At 40.5% G+C, this 20,172-nt stretch overlaps 1 protein-coding gene across 1 annotated transcript in view; it reads left to right on the top strand.

Annotated features, from left to right (window-relative positions):
- The window catches only part of TNRC18 (trinucleotide repeat containing 18), a 466,016-nt gene that overhangs the window by 426,173 nt on the left and 19,671 nt on the right, over nucleotides 1–20,172 (top strand). Inside the window, exon 26 of the mRNA XM_053694281.1 lies at nucleotides 10,506–10,580. Within this exon, the coding sequence (XP_053550256.1) occupies nucleotides 10,506–10,580 (75 nt within the window). The remainder of the gene's footprint in view (nucleotides 1–10,505; nucleotides 10,581–20,172) is intronic.

Raw genomic sequence — 20,172 nt, 5'->3', positions numbered from 1 at the left:
GCTTCACACAGCAGCAACACACAGTTCAGCTGCACTGTCTCCCAGACTGCCAGGACTTGCAAGCTCCTAATTCCTGCGGACCCTCTAATAATTTCTCAAGTAAGACCTGCTCTTAACATTCACTCTCCTGTGACTCAAATCATATATGAGCATACCAGACTCTTGTTTATCATATATATTTGCAATTGCTAAATCTATCTGAGCCAACTTTAATTAGCTATCTTAAAATACTCACTAAAGTTAGTTACTTATTATTTAGCTTTTTGCCTGATCTCTTTTTATTGCCTGTACTACTGAAATTCCAAACTAGTTTGTAATTATATTTTTCTATGTATCCATACTGGGGTTTCTATGTGTTACACTGCTGCAATTGTTTAGTGTTTACTCACAGGTGGCAGCTGTAGTGTAATCACCATTAACCCCTGCTAATAACTGAACTATGATGTCTGGGACTATCTTTTACTCTGATAGTAATTAATGATAAATCCCAGTATTCTTTGAACAACACACATAGTATTTTAAGTTTATTTCTTTTAACTCAGCAGTTGAGGTTCTTAAAAATAAATTCCTTGCCTTACAGGATACGGCAAGACTTAAATCCTGACAGAATACTAAGCCAGAAAAATAAACATGGACCCAGCTGAGTTAACTGCACACATGCAAACCCTTAGTCATAGGGTAGATTTACTCACTGATGGGTTAAATACCCTAAAGGCAGAAAATGATAATTTAAAAGCTTATATAAAAGATATTGTAGAAACAAAAATTCATGCTATAGAACCACAAGTCAGTCTCCCTGAATTATTTAAAGGTGATAGAACACAATTCAGAGATTTTAGAAATGCATGTTTTCTTTTGTTTACCCTAAAACCACAGACATATCCCACAGATAGAGTAAAGGTTCTAACAACCATATCTTTTCTTAGAGGTGAGCCCAGGAGCTGGGCAAACAGTTTTTTTGAAACAAATGATAACATACTCAATTCATTAGATGCTTTCTTTACCGCCTTAGCCCAGTTGTATGATGATCCATATAAACAAATGACTGCCGAAAATGCTATGAGGTCATTGAAGCAAAAGAAAAGATATGTAGAGGAGTATATCACTGAATTTAAGAAATGGGCAAAAGATAGCCAATGGAATAACCTTTCTCTAAGGAATCAATTCCGACTAGGCTTGTCTGAAGGTATTAAAGATGAGTTATCTCGAGTTGACCTTCCCCCCACCTTAGAAGAATTAATAAATCTCAGTATCACTATTGATAGACGCCTTAGGGAAAGGCAACAGGAAAGGTCTTACCAGGACACCACTCAAAAACGTCATACCCACACCCCTGCACACATACCACCAATAAAGCCCCCCACTGAGCCTATGGACATTGGGTTTGTGAAAGGACCGCTTACAGCACAGGAGAAACTAAGACGCCGCAGTCAAAATCTCTGCATGTATTGTGCAGCAGAGGACCATGGGGTTAAGGACTGTCCTGCGCTTCAGCGACAGAGCCGTGGTAAGACAATGTCACATACTGAATGTTTAGGTAGTTATACCTCTGCTACAACCTACCATAAATTCCCACTTCTTTTACAGTGGGACCAATGTCGCCTCAACGCCAGTGGAATCATTGATTCAGGAGCAACTGCAAACTATATTGATGTACAATATACTAAGGATAATAAAATACCTTTGGTGAAAAAGCAGACTCCTGTGTATTTGCGAGTTATTGATGGTAATAATATGGCCTCAGGCCCCGTAATGTATGAAACTGTACCTTTACTTGTAGTGACACAAGACCATCATAGGGAATTTCAAACTTTTGATGTCATTTCATCCCCCATTGTACCCATCATTCTAGGGTTAAACTGGCTATCACTACACAACCCCTGTATAGTCTGGTCACCATTCTCCATTTGTTTTAACTCTCACTACTGTAAGACAACTTGTTTCCCACCACTCATACTGCATACTATAGAGAAACCTTTAGAATTAGACATACCTCAAGAATATGCTGACTTCAATGACGTTTTTAGTAAAAAAGAGTCAGAAAAACTTCCTCCACATAGGAAGTATGACTGTCCTATTGAGCTCCTCCCAGGATCAGATATCCCTTATGGACACATCTTTCCATTGTCAAAACCTGAACTAGACCACTTGAAAACATACCTTGATGATAACCTAAGGAAAGGCTTTATCCGTCCTTCTACATCCCCAGCAGGTGCGGGGATGTTCTTTGTAAAAAACAAAGACGGATCTTTACGCCCAATAATCGATTATAGACAACTAAATAAAAGGACAGTAAAGAATCGTTATCCTCTCCCACTGATTCCGGAGCTTATTGAGAGACTACAGGGAGCTAAATTCTTTACCAAGCTTGACCTTAGAGGAGCCTATAATTTAATTCGAGTAAGATCTGGAGACGAATGGCTGACGGCGTTCCGCACCCGTTACGGGTTGTTTGAATACACCGTCATGCCATTCGGACTCTGTAATGCTCCCGCGACATTCCAGTATTTGATAAATGATATCTTTAAGGATATCCTGGATGTCTATCTTGTTATTTACTTGGATGACATATTAATCTATTCTAAGACCCTACCTGAACATATATCACATGTCAGACAAGTCCTTAGCAGATTGAGAAGCAACTCCTTATATGCCAAGGCTGAGAAGTGCATCTTCAACTCCAATAGCATAACTTTCCTTGGTTATTGCATCAGTGCTTCGGGCATTAGCATGGAGGATAACAAGATAGATGCTGTTAAGAATTGGCCTACCCCTGAATGTAAAAAAGACATTCAAAGATTCATGGGGTTCGCCAATTTCTACCGGAAATTCATCAAAAATTTTGCCTCCTTATCAAGACCATTAACAAACCTCACTAAAGCAAATGTTCCATTTCGTTGGACCCCAGATAGTCAAAAGACTTTTGAATTGTTTAAAGCACAGTTTACCTCTGCACCTATTCTTAGTATACCAGATCCTGAACTACAATATATATTAGAGGTCGATGCCTCGGATTATGCTGTGGGCGCCATTCTATCACAGAGACTCTCTCTCAAGAAACCGTTACATCCAGTTGCCTTCTACTCTCGTATCATGACTCCATCTGAAATACATTACCCCATTGGGGATAAAGAGCTGTTGGCAATCAAGGTCTCCCTTGAACATTGGCGACACTTGTTGGAAGGTACCATTCTGCCTATCATTATTTTCACGGATCACCGAAACCTTCAATTCCTCCAATCCACCAAGACTCTCACCGCACGACAAGTAAGGTGGAATTTATATTTTTCCAGGTTCAATTTTCTTATCACATACAGACCCTCCTCACGGAATGGCAAGGCTGATGCCTTATCAAGACAATACAAGAAACCACCAAACCTACTTAGTAAGGATACTGTCATTCCAACAGAAAAGTTCATTGCCTTTTCATTTGATTCCACATCATTCCTTAAGGAAGAACAAGAGAAAGATATTACTAAACCACTAACTGTTATGCAACGGGGCTCAGATGGTTTACATTATCATCAAGACAAGTTATATATTCCCCCATCCACCAGGCAGTTGGTTTTACACGCTATACATGATGCACCTCTAGCAGGGCATACGGGCCTTCGTAAAACACAAGATTTAGCTAATAGATCTTTCTGGTGGCCAACAATGCATAAGGATATCTCAGATTATATCTCTTCCTGTGGAGTTTGTACCTTATCTAAAAGAAGCAAACGGCCTCACTATGGATTACTTATGCCAGTAGCAACACCAAGTAGACCTTGGGAAGAAATCGCCTTGGATTATATAGTGGATTTACCACGCTCAGGAACTGATACCACAATCCTTGTTGTGGTAGACTTGTTCAGTAAGATGTGTCATTTTATACCATATCGGAAGTTACCCACTGCTGCAGAAACCTTACAATTACTGCTCACTCATGTTTTTAAACATCATGGATTACCTAAGACTATTCTAACAGATCGGGGAACCCAATTCACAAGTAAGTTTTGGCTGGAATTCTGCAAGGCTTTTCAAATAGAGAAAAGATTGTCTACAGCTTACCACCCTCAGACAAATGGGCAGACCGAGAGATGCAACCAATGGTTGGAGCAGTTTCTCAGAGGATTCTGTTGTGATCAGCAACATAAATGGTCATCTTTTCTTCCTTACGCAGAGTTTACTTATAACAACACAGTACACTCTACTACCAAGCTCACTCCGTTTTTTGTTAATTATGGATTCCATCCCACTTTCCATCTTCTACCTGACATCTACTCTTCATCTCCATCTGTCACACAGACTACTAATGACATTGCAACTAATTTCTCATCTGTCCGCTCTGCTATTGATGATGCTAAGCGAATACACAAGCTACATTATGACAAGAGGAGAACTCCTGCACCAAAGTATTCCGTTGGGGATCTAGTTTGGCTCTCCACGAAACATCTGAAGTTAACCACTCCTTCTAAGAAATTGTCGGTCCTCTACGTTGGGCCGTATCCAATAGATCGCATCATAAATGAGAACGCTATGAGATTAAGGTTACCACCTACAATACGTGTACACCCTACCTTCCATGTTTCCTTACTGAAACCGTATCGAGCCCTTAGATCACCTCCTGACCAAGTATCACTTACTCCAGTAACTGTGGACCCTGATACAGAATACGAGGTCCAAGACATATTGGACTCCAGACAGATGAGAGGTACTCTTCAATACCTTGTCAGGTGGAAGGGGTATTCTCCTGACGAAGATTCCTGGGAACCCGCAGCTAACATTTCTGCTCCCCGGTTGATCTCTAGGTTCCATCAGCGGAATCCTGATCGCCCGCATCCATGAGCCGCGGAGCTGCTCCTTGAGGGGGGTGTCATGTCATGTCCCTTTAAATATGGGAGTGTCTATCCTGCTTCAGCCCTATATAACTCCTTATCACACTCTCCTAGTTGCTTAGTATTGGAGTCTTATGCTATAGGACTGCTACAGCCAAGCCTATCTTCTCTGCAAACTGTGTCTGCCTCTTTTGCCTGTCAGTTCCGGATTTCACAGAGCTGTGACGTCACACGCCATCCTGCTTCACACAGCAGCAACACACAGTTCAGCTGCACTGTCTCCCAGACTGCCAGGACTTGCAAGCTCCTAATTCCTGCGGACCCTCTAATAATTTCTCAAGTAAGACCTGCTCTTAACATTCACTCTCCTGTGACTCAAATCATATATGAGCATACCAGACTCTTGTTTATCATATATATTTGCAATTGCTAAATCTATCTGAGCCAACTTTAATTAGCTATCTTAAAATACTCACTAAAGTTAGTTACTTATTATTTAGCTTTTTGCCTGATCTCTTTTTATTGCCTGTACTACTGAAATTCCAAACTAGTTTGTAATTATATTTTTCTATGTATCCATACTGGGGTTTCTATGTGTTACACTGCTGCAATTGTTTAGTGTTTACTCACAGGTGGCAGCTGTAGTGTAATCACCATTAACCCCTGCTAATAACTGAACTATGATGTCTGGGACTATCTTTTACTCTGATAGTAATTAATGATAAATCCCAGTATTCTTTGAACAACACACATAGTATTTTAAGTTTATTTCTTTTAACTCAGCAGTTGAGGTTCTTAAAAATAAATTCCTTGCCTTACAGGATACGGCAAGACTTAAATCCTGACAAAGACAGGACCTTCTGATTCAGGGTCCATTCAAACATCAAAGTCTAACTTCTCTGAAGCTGACTGCTTGGAAATTGAACGCTTGATTTTATCAAAACGTGGTTTTCCTGAGTCGGTTATTGATACCCTGATACAGGCTAGGAAGCCTGTTACCAGAAAGATTTACCATAAAATATGGCGTAAATACCTATACTGGTGTGAATCCAAAGATTACTCCTGGAGTAAGGTTAGGATTCCTAGGATATTGTCTTTTCTACAAGAAGGTTTAGAAAAGGGTTTATCGGCTAGCTCATTAAAGGGACAGATCTCAGCTCTGTCCATCTTGTTACACAGGCGTCTGTCAGAAAATTCAGACATCCAGGCCTTTTGTCAGGCTTTAGCTAGGATCAAGCCTGTGTTTAAAACTGTTGCTCCGCCATGGAGTTTAAACTTAGTTCTTAACGTTTTACAGGGTGTTCCGTTTGAACCCCTTCATTCCATTGATATAAGATTGTTATCTTGGAAAGTTCTATTTTTAATGGCTATTTCCTCGGCTCGAAGAGTCTCTGAGTTATCAGCCCTTCATTGTGATTCTCCTTATCTGATCTTTCACTCAGACAAGGTAGTTCTGCGTACTAAACCTGGGTTCTTACCTAAGGTTGTCTCTAACAGGAATATCAATCAAGAGATTGTTGTTCCCTCCTTGTGTCCAAATCCTTCTTCAAAGAAGGAACGTCTTCTACACAATCTGGATGTAGTTCGTGCCCTCAAGTTCTACTTGCAGGCAACTAAAGATTTTCGCCAAACTTCTTCCCTGTTTGTCGTTTATTCTGGACAGAGGAGAGGTCAAAAAGCTTCTGCTACCTATCTCTCTTTTTGGCTTCGTAGCATAATACGTTTAGCCTATGAGACTGCTGGACAGCAGCCTCCTGAAAGAATTACAGCTCACTCCACTAGAGCTGTGGCTTCCACTTGGGCCTTTAAGAATGAGGCCTCTGTTGAACAGATTTGCAAGGCTGCAACTTGGTCTTCGCTTCATACTTTTTCCAAATTTTACAAATTTGACACTTTTGCTTCTTCGGAGGCTATTTTTGGGAGAAAGGTTCTTCAGGCAGTGGTTCCTTCTGTTTAATGAGCCTGCCTATCCCTCCCGTCATCCGTGTACTTTTGCTTTGGTATTGGTATCCCAGAAGTAATGATGACCCGTGGACTGATCACACATAACAGAAGAAAACATAATTTATGCTTACCTGATAAATTCCTTTCTTCTGTTGTGTGATCAGTCCACGGCCCGCCCTGTTTTTTAAGGCAGGTACATATTTTTTAAATTATAATTCAGTCACCACTACACCCTTGGCTTCTCCTTTCTCGTTGGTCTTTGGTCGAATGACTGGAGGTGACGTAGAGGGGAGGAGCTATATAGCAACTCTGCTGGGTGAATCCTCTTGCACTTCCTGTAGGGGAGCAGATAATATCCCAGAAGTAATGATGACCCGTGGACTGATCACACAACAGAAGAAAGGAATTTATCAGGTAAGCATAAATTATGTTTTTTGGTGTGAATCCAAGGGTTATTCATGGAGTAAGGTTCGGATTCCCAAGGTTCTGTCTTTTCTCCAAGAAGGATTGGAGAAAGGATTATCAGCTAGTTCTTTAAAAGGACAAATCTCTGCTTTATCAATCTTATTACACAAACGTTTGGCAGATGCTCCGGACATTCAGTCTTTTTGTCAGGCTTTAACTAGAATTAAGCCTGTATTTAGACCACCGTGGAGTTTGAATTTAGTTCTTAATGTTCTTCAAGGGGTTCCGTTTGAACCTATGCATTCCATAGATATTAAACTATTATCTTGGAAAGTTTTGTTCTTGGTTGCTATTTCTTCTGCTCGTAGAGTTTCTGAGCTTTCAGCGTTGCAATGTGATTCGCCTTATCTGATTTTTCATTCTGATAAGGTGGTTTTACGTACCAAACCTTGGTTTCTTCCTAAGGTTGTTTCTAATAAGAATATTAATCAGGAAATCATGTTCCTTCATTATGTCCTAATCCTTCTTCTAAGAAGGAACGTAAGTTACATAACCTGGACGTGGTCCGTGCCTTGAAGTTTTACTTGCAGGCGACTAAGGATTTCCGTCAATCATCTTCATTGTTCATTGTTTATTCCGGAAAGCGTAGGGGTCAGAAAGCTACGGCTACCTCTCTCTTTCTTTTTGGCTGAAGAGTATCATCCGTCTGGCGTATGAGACTGCTGGACAGCAGCCTCCTGAAAGAATTACGGCTCATTCTACTAGGGCTGTGGCTTCCTCATGGGCATTTAAAAACGATGCTTTTGTTGAACAGATTTGCAAGGCTGCGACTTGGTCGTCTCTTCACACTTTTTCCAAATTTTACAAATTTGATACTTTTGCTTCTTCTGAGGCTGGTTTTGGGAGAAAGGTTCTTCAAGCAATGGTGCCTTCCGTTTAGGTTCCTGTCTTGTTCCCTCCCTTTCATCCATGTCCTGTAGCTTTGGTATTGTATCCCACAAGTAAGGATGAAATCAGTGGACTCGTTATATCTTGTAGAGGAAAAGTAAATTTATGCTTACCTGATAAATTAATTTCTTCTACAATATCAGGAGTCCACGGCCCACCCTGTTATTTTTAAGACAGGTTTAGATTATATTTATTTTTTATAAACTTCAGTCACCTCTGCACCTTTAGCTTTTCCTTTCTCTTCCTAACGTTCGGTCGAATGACTGGGGGTGGAGGGAAGGGAGGGGCTATATATACAGCTCTGCTGTGGTGCTCTTTGCCACTTCCTGTTAGCAGGAGGATAAATCCCACAAGTAAGGATGAAATCCGTGGACTCGTCATATCGTAGAAGAAATTAATTTATCAGGTAAGCATAAATTTACTTTTTTGTATAAAGCACAATTATTTCCAAATTCCTTTGTTGATGCTTTTTACTCCTTTCTTTATCACCCCACTACTTGGCTATTCGTTAAACTGATTTGTGGGTGTGGTGAGGGGTGTATTTATAGGCATTTTGAGGTTTGGGAAACTTTGCCCCTCCTGGTAGGATTGTATATCCCATATGTCACTAGCTCATGGACTCTTGCCAATATGAAAGAAATGAATTTATCCTGTAAATTCTTACATAAATTATGTTATTTCTGCTACAAAAACCGCTACCAATACATCCAAGCATTCTGCTGGCCTTAAAGGGACATAATACTCATATGCTAAATCACTTGAAAGTGATGCAGTATAACTGTAAAAAGTTGACAGGAAAATATCACCTGAGCATCTCTATGTAAAAAAGGAAGATATTTTACCTCACAATTTCCTCAGCTCAGCAGAGTAAGTTCTGTGTAAAAAGTTATACTCAGCTGCTCCCAGCTGCAGGTAAAAAAATTAAAAAAATGAAGAAATGAACAGCAGCCAATCAGCATCAGCAGTGCTGAGGTCATGAACTCTTACTGTGATCTCATGAGATTTCACTTAACTCTCATGAGATTTCATAGTAAGCTTCCTTTACCTGATTGGTGAAATAATATGAGAGTGCACGATGCTAGTCCCTTCAGATGTCCCAGGACAGACACACTAAAATGCTGCTTAGAAATCCTTTACAATGGGAGGTGGCTACTGAGGAACTTTTGAGGTAAAATATCTTTCTTTTTTACATAGAGATGTTCAGGTGATATTTTCTAGTCAGCTTTTTACAGCTATGCTGCATCACTTTCAAGTGTTTAAACATTTGGGTATTATGGCCCTTTAATCTCTGCAGTACTAAATTGTTTAGCAAATTGTAAATCATCTTTGCATTGGCTGGCAGTGAAGTGTTCCTGAAACCAATGCAAAACCATGCAGGAGTAGTATAAAAACCTCTAACAATGATGCTGGAAAGATCAGACTTGAAGTAGTGATGTGATAGACACCACAAGTACAGAGCGAAAGGGAGAGTCGCTAGTGTCTAAGACGGAGGGATCTAAAAGGATTATATAAACACAGCTTTTTCATTTTGATTTTGGGAATACTGGTTGTCCTGTTAATGGGATCACAGTAGTAGTCACAATGATATTTACCGGTTCTCTGACTGGCAGTTCACAGATAAGACTGCTGCTTTTCAAAGATGTATGGTCAGAAGATCAAGATGTCCACTCCCAGGTCACATTATGTTTATATGATGCTCAGTCTTATAGCTGTTTTCTCTTATATCAGACCGAGAGAGGGTGCACAGTACTGATCATAACTGATAAGATTTGCCATGAAATTAAAACATAGATAGCTACTGCTTGCAGGAAGAGTTCTGAGAGTGAGACAAGAGAGGTTCCTCTTGCTACAACTCATCTCATTCTGTGTGACGGGTGACGTTGTGAGTTGTCCCTTTATCCATAACCTCCTACCAGTACTGATTTAGTTTAGTCTTCAATCTCACCTCTCACGCCCCTCCACTACACTGTAGTGGTCACTATAAAAAGACAAACTGTATTACTGTCACTTTCCATTGTCTTTTCATTTACACTGTTTATTTGACTTAAACAGACTTCCTTATTGTTTATGGAGTACATCACGTTCTGTTTACAGCTGATGTGCTATCTAGGCTACTGAAAAAAAATCTCACAGGTTAATGCTGCAAGGAACATACGTGTGTTTCACCTGCACAGAATGCTCAGAATAAGTCTAGGATTTTCTCTGGAACTATATCCTCTGTTTAGGGACAGCAAAGATCTGATCTGCCGTCCCGTATTAGTATTTATGTTCTAATCGCACAGAGCAAACTCAGCGCTTTATGTAGCTAATAATGTATAACATTAAGGACTTGTATAAAGACGTCTTGTTAATTAGTTTTATCTTTTTTTTTTTTTTTTTTGAAAACAGAATTGGGATCAAAAATCAGCAAAAGGAATTTTATCAAGTCTTCAGGCATCGAGTCAACGGAAGGATTTTATGGAGGTGAGTGTACAGCTCTGACTGCTGACGGTTAAACAGTAGATATATGTTAGACATAGTGATGTTCTAAAAACAAATGTGACAATCACAATAATATGTAGATGTATTTTTTTTACAATATTTGTTGTTTAAATATTGAAAATATAAGTGTAAAGGTTTAGTTTCTTTAATGTTTGAACTAGTTTTCTACTCATCTCTGTTCAAATAAGACTGGGTGGAAAGGGTGGAAACCCTTTTGGATAATCCTATGTTGCACACAACCTTTCCACAGTCTTATATTTGTCCTCAGCAGATAAGATAGGTAAACGGAAACTTAAGTTAAACCATGGTGTTGCCCATTACTTTATAGAAACTCAGGAGAAGTTAAAAAAACAATAATTTCCATCTTAATGGGAGGAGAGTTCACTGCTTCATTCAATTAAGAACCTGGCCACCAGGAGGAGGCACAGACACCCCAGCCAAAGGCTTAAATACCTCCCCTCATCCCCCAGTCATTCTTTGCCTTTCGTCACAGGAGGTTGGCAGAGAAGTGTCAGAAGATTCGGAGTAGTCTCTTATGGAGGGTAGTACTCTTCTGCATGGGACTGGAGTTTTAAGTAGCCCTGTCAGCCTCTGAGTAAGAGCATGGGTGAAAGTCAGAGTCCGGGGATGCAGGTGGAGTTCTTCTGCGGAACCATCCCGACTCTTATTAACAGCTCCTTAAGCAATGAGCGTTGACGAGTTTCGCTGCCTGCTTTCTGCTCTCAAGTCCATGTCAGGAGCGATGCTACTAACCTGTCACACTTGAAAGGCTGTGTTCTTGTTCCATGGCATAGATTCTGGTAAGATTGTTTCATTTTTATACATGTATGATAACGCTGGAAGACAGGATCACAGTGTGACATCTTTTATCTGTATAGAATCAAGGGTTAATATCTCCTGAGGGGGATTATTGAACAGGGGGCAATAATCTATGTTTATTTGATTTCTTTTTTAAGACACAATGAGTCCACGGATCATCTTAATTACTAAGAGCCATTCTCTTTGCCTACGTTAGTGCTAGGAAGAGGTAAAGTGAGGTGTTAGAATAGATTCTTCTATCAAGAGTTTATTATTTTTAAAGTAGTGCCAGAATGTGTTGCTTTGTTCTAGGGTGTAGCCGTAGTCCATATCAATCTCTACAGTAGAGCTTTTGGTGGCTTTAGAGCAATGGGAACTTGTGGGACATAATTCTCACTGCGCCTCCCATAATTTACTTTACTCAATTTTCATTGACTCAGAATTTTGATTTCCTCAGGTCGATGTGAGGGACAGGACCTCTCAAACCTGAGAGCTGCCAGGCAGAAATCAAGGTAAGTTCTACCTTAAGTATCTGGGGATAAAGACTCAGAATTTTTTCAAGAAGCACATATTAGTTCATAAGGGGCTTTTTGAGAGAATAGTTCTTTATGTGGTGACATAATACATTTTTTTCCTATGAGAAAGGTTATTGGGCAGTGTAATAAACCAGGGCACTGGGGCTGGAGGTAGCTGTATGTTTAACTGACGTTTTTAAACAGTATAGGAGATGGCTACGGTGGTTTCACGGCACTTAATGGTAGTCGGCTAGGTCACTCCCACGATGGGCGGTCCTTCCGGTTTTTGGCGCCATTCCGTAGCGCAGCTTAGAGAGAGTGCGCACAGAGGATTGACCGGTCTGTTCTAGAGTCGCATGAGGAAAAATCATGCGTGGCTAGTGTAGACACTGTGTTTTCTGGAAACAGATGCCTAAATTGGTTATAACGGCAGAGTGAACAAAAAGACCGTTTTTGGGACCTTAACGATCTTCGGTCAGGTAGGAGCACTTCCGCTGAGGTGCAGAGGATTTTTTGTTATTTGGCAAATTAATCGTTTATCTGTAAAAGAGAAAACATTAAGAAAACTGACATTTTTCAGCAAGAAAGAAAAGAACCGTTTTAAATTTCAAGAGACAGTAACGTTATTTTATAAATATTGTTCACAAATAAATTTAATACTTTTTATTTGTTATTCAGTAAATTGTGTGTAAGCATGGACAAGATGTCACCTGTGCTTTATGTTTTGACGTTAATGTGGAACCACCAATCCCTTTCTGTCCTTCATGTATTCAAAGGAATTTAAGTTATAGGGATAAGATTTTTTCAGAGCCAGTCTCCTCTAAGGCAGATGTTGTCCAAGAGTCAAATGTTGAAGGTCAATTTATGCCGCAGCTTTCTCCCCAAACGTCCCAAATTTTACCGCCCTCACAAGCAGTGCATTACAAGACATAGCTTCTCTTATGTCTTCAACTATTTCTGATGCACTATCTGCTTTTCCAGTGTTGCAGGGCAAACGTAAGAGAAAAGCCAGACATTCAGGCGAGGTTTCGGACGCAGTTTTTGCAATTTCAGAGGTATCCTCCCAACAACCTGAAGAGGAGGGTACTGCAGTAGCTTCTGAAGGAGAAATTTCCGATTCAGAGGGTTTATTACCTCTGACGGACTCAAAAGTGTGGTATCTTTCAGATTTAAACTTGATCACCTTCATCTGTTACTCAGGGAGGTTTTGATTACCTTAGACGATAGTGACTCCACAGTGGTGGTTGTCCCTCAGAAGTCTAGTAAACTGGACAGATATTTTGAGGTTCCTTCCTATACAGATGTATTTCCAGTCCCTAAAAGAGCTACTGAAATCATTGCTAAGGAGTGGGACGGACCGGGCATCCCTTTTTCTCCCTCTCCTATTTTTAAGAAAATGTTTCCTATAGCCGATTCTGTTAAGGAGGCTTGGCAAACTGTTCCTAAGGTAGAAGGAGCTGTTTCTACCTTGGCTAAAAGAACTACTATTCCCATAGAGGATAGTTGTGCTTTCAAAGATCCAATGGATAAGAAGTTAGAGGGGTTACTCAAGAAGATGTATGTACACCAGGGTCTGCAGTGGCAACCGGCTGTGTGCATTGCCACTGTCACTAGTGTGGCGGCGTATTGGTTTGATGCTCTGTCTGAGGCCCTCAGGACTGAGACTTCTTTGGATGAGATTCAAGATAGGATAAAAGCTCTTAAGATAGCTAATGCCTTTATTTCGGACGCTTCCCTTCAAATTATCAAATTGGGAGCTAAGATATTGAGTTTCTCTATTTTAGCCTTCAGAGCCTTATGGTTAAAGCCTTGGTCTGCAGACGTTTCTTCCAAGTCTCAACTTCTAGCAATTCCTTACAAGGGGAAGACTTTGTTCGGACCTGATTTGAAGGAGATTATTTCAGATATCACGGAAGGTAAGAGTCATCTTCTCCCGCAAGACAAGAGAAATAAACAAAAAGGACAACAAAGCAATTTTTGGATTTGAAGGACGCGTACCTACATGTTCCCATTCACAGGGATCATCACAAGTTTTTAAGGTTTGCTTTTCTGGACAAACACTACCATACTATAATTTTGGCCGGGTAAACCATCCTCGCGTTTATTCCTTTGTTTATTAGTTGGGTACAGAAGGGTGCCATTGTCTTTCGTTTTAAAGAAGTTTCCATAGAGAAATCCTGGAATAGTAGGATTTTGCTATTCCCAAAAATAAGGGGATCACTTTTTTGAATAATCTCATTATCTGAATTGTATCCTGAAAATTTAAAACTTTGAAGATACACATTCTGTTCCTAGTGGGGCCTTCAGAATGGAACTTCTTAGGGCCCATTCTATGTGCTCTCTCAATGGCGATTGGTAACGCCATTTGTGGAAAGCCAAGAGCCTGAGGTAGTACCAATGAGGTAAACTTTATCAAATCTTCATATTCGGCTGATTCAGGAAGACCAACAATTCTAATATTATTGCGTCTTGAACAATCCTCAAGTTCGTCAAGACGTAATTGAAGATTATTTATTTTAGACTCTTGCCTAACTTCTGCCGAGAGAACAGATATGTCTGAAGAGATTGTACCAAGTTCTTTTTTTATCATGTTAAATTGAGGGGAGAAAAGTTCTGTTAATTTAGCTATCAGGGTCTGATTATCAATATTCCTAGGTATAGAATCGCCCGTGATATCTAAATTAGGCTCGGGCAACTTAGTTTTTTTCATCTTTATTTTTTACAGGCATTTTGAGTGATGGTGAATTAATGTGTGTGACGAATTTTTCCATATAATCAAGTTATAGTGTAGAGAGGAAAAAACAAAAAAACCAAAAAAAAGGGTGCGGGTGTGGTGAAACTAAATAACAGAAGAGATTTTACTCAAATCATCAATATGAGTGTAAGTTAATTACACAACTACAAATGTGCCAATTACTCAAATGTGAAGTGCTATAAACTAACAGAAATATGATCCTCTTCGCTTAAAGAGAGGAAAATTTAGTGGTCTGAAAAAATCGGAATTCAGTGAATTTAAGCCTGTATGATATAAATTAAAGTTGCCCTATACTATCTCAATAGATAGATAACATCCTTCCTTTTAATATTTATCAGAGAGTGCCCCTGACCTGGCCCAATACCTCTTTCTAATTTAAGAGTATATTATTTCTTAGGTATTAAAAGATACTCACAAGATGGTTCTCTCTAAGCTAGTGGATTCTAATAAAGAAGCCTTTCCTTCTCTTCTCTTTCCTTTTCTATGAAATTAAAGATTATAGAGGCACCATGTAAATATTTATGACATATTTTAACCAGTTGTAATTTTGACCATGAAAAACTAAGGAGAGACTTTTCTTTTATAACACATAGTCTCCTCTTTCTTTTTTCCCTTTTTTTTCCCCTTTTCTTTTTTCCAGAGTCAATAATGAAATTACTTTCCCCTTACCCTAATTTTACATAAGCGGTATATATGTAATTTAACACAGACTGTAAAAAGATAGTACAATAATATTTGAATGTATATCAGACACACTGTTCCATCCCTCAGGCTTGGATGATCAGTGCATTATGTTAAGGTCACTGTGTAACAAGGAGAGTACTTGCTTTTACCGGACTCCTGTCCGTCCACAACACGCAGAAAAGCAGGTTACTCACAGCTCCCAGCCGCTCGGCCCTGTACAAGGAACCTTGACTGCTACACAGAGTCCTCAGGACTACTGCAAATAATCCAATTACTTTGTCGCCTTTAAAGAAAGTGTTAAGCCGGGTTTCCAATTATCCCAAGTGTGCATCTATACTTCACAGCCTCCAGCTGGTGCTTCACCTTCTTCTGTGTAATAATAGCAAAAAAAGCTGAGCTGGAGTGCACCGGCTAGGGAGTCAATATCGGTTAGCCAGATGTCTTTTCCAAACGGAATTTATAGGAACAAAAAACTAGCGCAATAAAGCACTTAGCTGCTGCAGGATGTAAGCCTTAAGACTGCTGAGCAGGTTCCTAGCTACGTTGTTGCTTCTGTAACAGGTGATTATCAAAGTACCCAGAGCCGCTACTTTGTATCTTGTCTCCCAGTGTGCAGCTCGTACTGCACGGCTCCCAGCAGGTGCGTCTCCTTCACTTTTGGGATTATGAGCCGATACTATACAGGAGTATACAGGTTAGGGGATCACCTCCAGGCAGTCTGGTGTCATTATCACCGGCGATTCATAACTACGAGGCCAGCACCTTAAGGCACTTAGCTGCTGCACCGAGTAGTCCTCTGGACTGTTATTTATACTCCCGGTTACTTTATCGCCTTTGTAGCGGGTGATAGCAGGATTCCCAATACCGCTATTTTATATCTTGACCTCTTTTTGCAGCTCATACTGCACAGCTCACAGTAGATGCCTCCCTGCCTCCTTTATACTGTCCGGGAGAAGCCGAACTGTAGTATACCGCCTAGGCAATCACCTGTAAGCAGTCCAATATCTTTGCCGCTGCAGTTTTCTTTTATGGATCCCGACTGTCTTTCCTTCCTTTTAGCTCATGATACATAATTTGTAAGAAGGTCTCCAGCAGGGTTAAAAGTACTGCGATAGACTTGCAAGCTATAGACAGCTTAGGAAGGCTCCAACTCTGGTTGGCCGAAGCCACACCAAGCACCACAGACTTTTCTTGTTCCCCTAGCGAACGCTGTAGGGGTAAGTGGCTATGAGCGGGGATGTGATGGTTCGGCGTTCTCTCACCACACCGTCATGCAGGTGATCTGCACTGCTCCTCCCCCAACGGAAGTCCTCCCGAGAACCAGGCCAATGACTTGTTATACCAGCTGCAGAGTATAAAATGTATGAAAAAGTATTCCATTATGTTACTTTTTGAGAATTAAATCGCTTACTTTGCTCTTTAAAACACAACCCATCAAAATAAGCTTAGCTTGTAGAGAGATAAGGCATCCTTATCTTATGACTCAGATGCTTCCCATTAATTTTTTCTGTCTCTATAGAATATTTAGAAAGAACAATTGAAAATGAACATTTTAGAACCGTATCTCTGTAATTCCTTCTGCTGGTTGTGTTTACATATCTTGTCAATAGCCTGGACTTGCGTATAGAAACTTACTTTATAGGTAAGATGGATTATTGGCAACAACTTTTTGTGTAAACTGTTCCTTTATAGATAAAAAAAATAAATACATTTCAACAAAACTTCTTAACAGACGTCGCCCCTCTGGTAACTACATAACCGCGGTGTAGTGCAGATGCTTATTAATATGTCACATCTCACCTCTGGTAACTACATAACCGCGGTGTGGTGCAGATGCTTATTAATATGTCACATCTCACCTCTGGTAACTACATAACCGCGGTGTAGTGCAGATGCTTATTAATATGTCACATCTCACCTCTGGTAACTACATAACAGCGGTGTGGTTCAGATGTTTATTAATATGTCACATTTCACCTCTTGTAACTACATAACCGCGGTGGGGTGCAGATGTTTATTAATATGTCACATCTCACCTCTGGTAACTACATAACCGCGGTGTGGTGCAGATGCTTATTAATATGTCACATCTCACCTCTGGTAACTACATAACCACGGTGTGGTGCAGATGCTTATTAATGTGTCACATCTCACCTCTAGTAACTACATAACCACGGTGGGGTGCAGATGTTTATTAATATGTCACATCTCACCTCTGGTAACTTCATAACCGCGGTGGGGTGCAGATGCTTATTAATGTGTCACATCTCACCTCTGGTAACTACATAACCGCGGTGGGGTGCAGATGCTTATTAATATGTCACATCTCACCTCTAATAACTACATAACCGCGATGTGGTGCAGATATGCTTATTAATATGTCACATCTCACCTCTAATAACTACATAACCGCGGTGTGGTGCAGATGTTTATTAATATGTCACATCTCACCTCTGGTAACTACATAACCGCGGTGGGGTGCAGATGTGTTTATTAATATGTCACATCTCACCTCTGGTAACTACATAACCGCGGTGTGGTGCAGATGTGTTTCTTTCATGTAATTGGCATGAGTCCATGAGCTAGTGACGTATGGGATTTACAATCCTACCAGGAGGGGCAAAGTTTCCCAAACCTCAAAATGCTTATAAATACACTTCTCACCACACCCACAATTCAGTTTTTACAAACTTTGCCTCCTATGGAGGTGGTGAAGTAAGTTTGTGCTTGATTTCTATGATAAGCGCTTCTAAGCATTTTGAAGCCCAATTCCTCTCAGAGTACTGTGTTTGTCAGAGGGATGTGAAGGGAGTATCGCCTATTGATTTTATGATTTTCCTTGCAGGAAATCTGTCAGCCGCTCTGGAATCAATCCGGGATGTAACCCAACTGCTAGCGTGAATTGAAAGCACACGCTAGCACACTGAGAAATATCCAGGACGTGACCCACTCAGGAAGCAGATTAGAAGATAACAAAAATGAATATTGTTCCAGAATGCAGGAAAGCCACAAAGGTTAAAACGTCCCTTTAAGTAGTACAAAGAACAAAAAGGAAATGCTCTTACTTGAAGCTTCTGAAAAAGGTCCTCTTTAGCAGGCTTGTAAAACAAAGGAAAAGTTCTCTTTTGCAGCTTGTAAAAGTATAATGTCCCTTTAAGCAGGCAAAGTTCTCTTTTGCAGCTTGTAAAAGTAAATGTCCCTTTTAAGCAGGTGTATAACAAACAGAAAGGCAAAATTCTCTTTTGCAGCTTGTAAAAGTAAATGTCCCTTTTAAGCAGGTGTATAACAAACAGAAAGGCAAAGTTCTCTTTTGCAGCTTGTAAAAGTAAATGTCCCTTTTAAGCAGGTGTATAACAAACAGAAAGGCAAAGTTCTCTTTTGCAGCTTGTAAAAGTAAATGTCCCTTTTAAGCAGGTGTATAACAAACAGAATAGGTTTAAAGGTAAAGGCCAAAGCAAGGTCAGGCAGGCAGAAGTCGGCATCCAAATATCAGCAAAAGGTATAGGCAAAAGACAGGGTCAGGCAAGCAGAAGTCGGCATCCAAGTATCAGCAAAAGGGTAATAGCTACAGGCAAGGTCAGGCAGGCAGAAGTCAATGTCCAAATATCAGCAAGTAGGGATTAGGCAAGAGGCTTGGTCAGGCAGGCAGAAGTCGGTACACAGAAGAACAAAACTGATATGGTACTCACGATCCAGGGAAACAAACAAACGGGCCCAGATTCAGATCTCCCGCCGAGATTTAAAGGGCAGGAGCGTAACCGTCATCAGAGGGGTGTGAGAGAAAGCGTCATGTTGCTAAGCAACATGACGTCAGAGACACAGAGGAGTTCCGGGAGCCGCGGCGACACGGCGATGAACGGAAGCGCTCATGACAGCACCCCCTCCTCAAGGACCCCTCCGGGGGACAGGACCAGGTCTATCAGGATGAGTCTTGTGGAAGGTCTTGACCAATATAGGAGCATTTACTTGATGAGCAGGTTCCCAAGAACGTTCCGTGACTGGATAACCCTTCCAATGAATGAGATAATACAATTTCTTGCCCCGCAATTTGGAATCTAGAATATGGCTGATCTCAAACTCAGGATGTCCATGCACCAATAACGGTGGAGGTTTAGAAAAAGGCTTAGAATACCTGTTAATCATCACAGGTTTTAAAAGAGAAACATGGAATACCGGATGGACTTTGAGAGACTTGGGTAAAGCTACCCGATAAGCAGTGGAACATACCTGACCCAGTATTCGGAAAGGACCCACATATCGTGGTCCCAATTTGTTAGAAGGTTGTTTCAGGCGAAGAAATCGAGAGGAAATCCAAACTTTATCACCAGGGCGATATTTGGGAGCCCTTTTCCGTCGAAGATCCGAAAAGAACTTGTAACGTCTAGAAGTTACAGAAAGAATACGATGTATCTTCTGCCAATGTCGAGTTAATCTTCGGGCTGTAAGATCAGAAGCAGGATTCACTGTGGAGGAAGTATGCAAAGGGAATGTCCTAGGCTGATATCCGTAAGCTGCATGAAAAGGAGAAGTCTGAAGGGAGGAATTGTACCGGGCATTATGGGCCAATTCAGCCAAAGGAAGGTAAGAAGTCCAGTTAGAATGATAATGATCCACATAATGTCTAAGATATGTTTCAAGACACTGGTTTACTCTTTCAGTCTGACCATTCGATTGTGGGTGGTGAGAAGTAGAGAGAGATATAGTAGTACCAAAATGTTTACAAAGTGACCTCCAAAATCGAGAAACGAATTGTACCCCTCTATCTGAAACAATATCTAGAGGAAATCCATGGATTCTTACAATATGTAGAATAAAAAGTTCA

The sequence above is a fragment of the Bombina bombina genome, chromosome 11 (genome assembly GCF_027579735.1).
Source record: "Bombina bombina isolate aBomBom1 chromosome 11, aBomBom1.pri, whole genome shotgun sequence".
Classification (NCBI taxonomy): domain Eukaryota; kingdom Metazoa; phylum Chordata; class Amphibia; order Anura; family Bombinatoridae; genus Bombina; species Bombina bombina.
The sequence above is the reverse complement of the archived record's forward strand: the minus strand, read 5'-3'. Positions and strand labels throughout refer to the sequence as shown.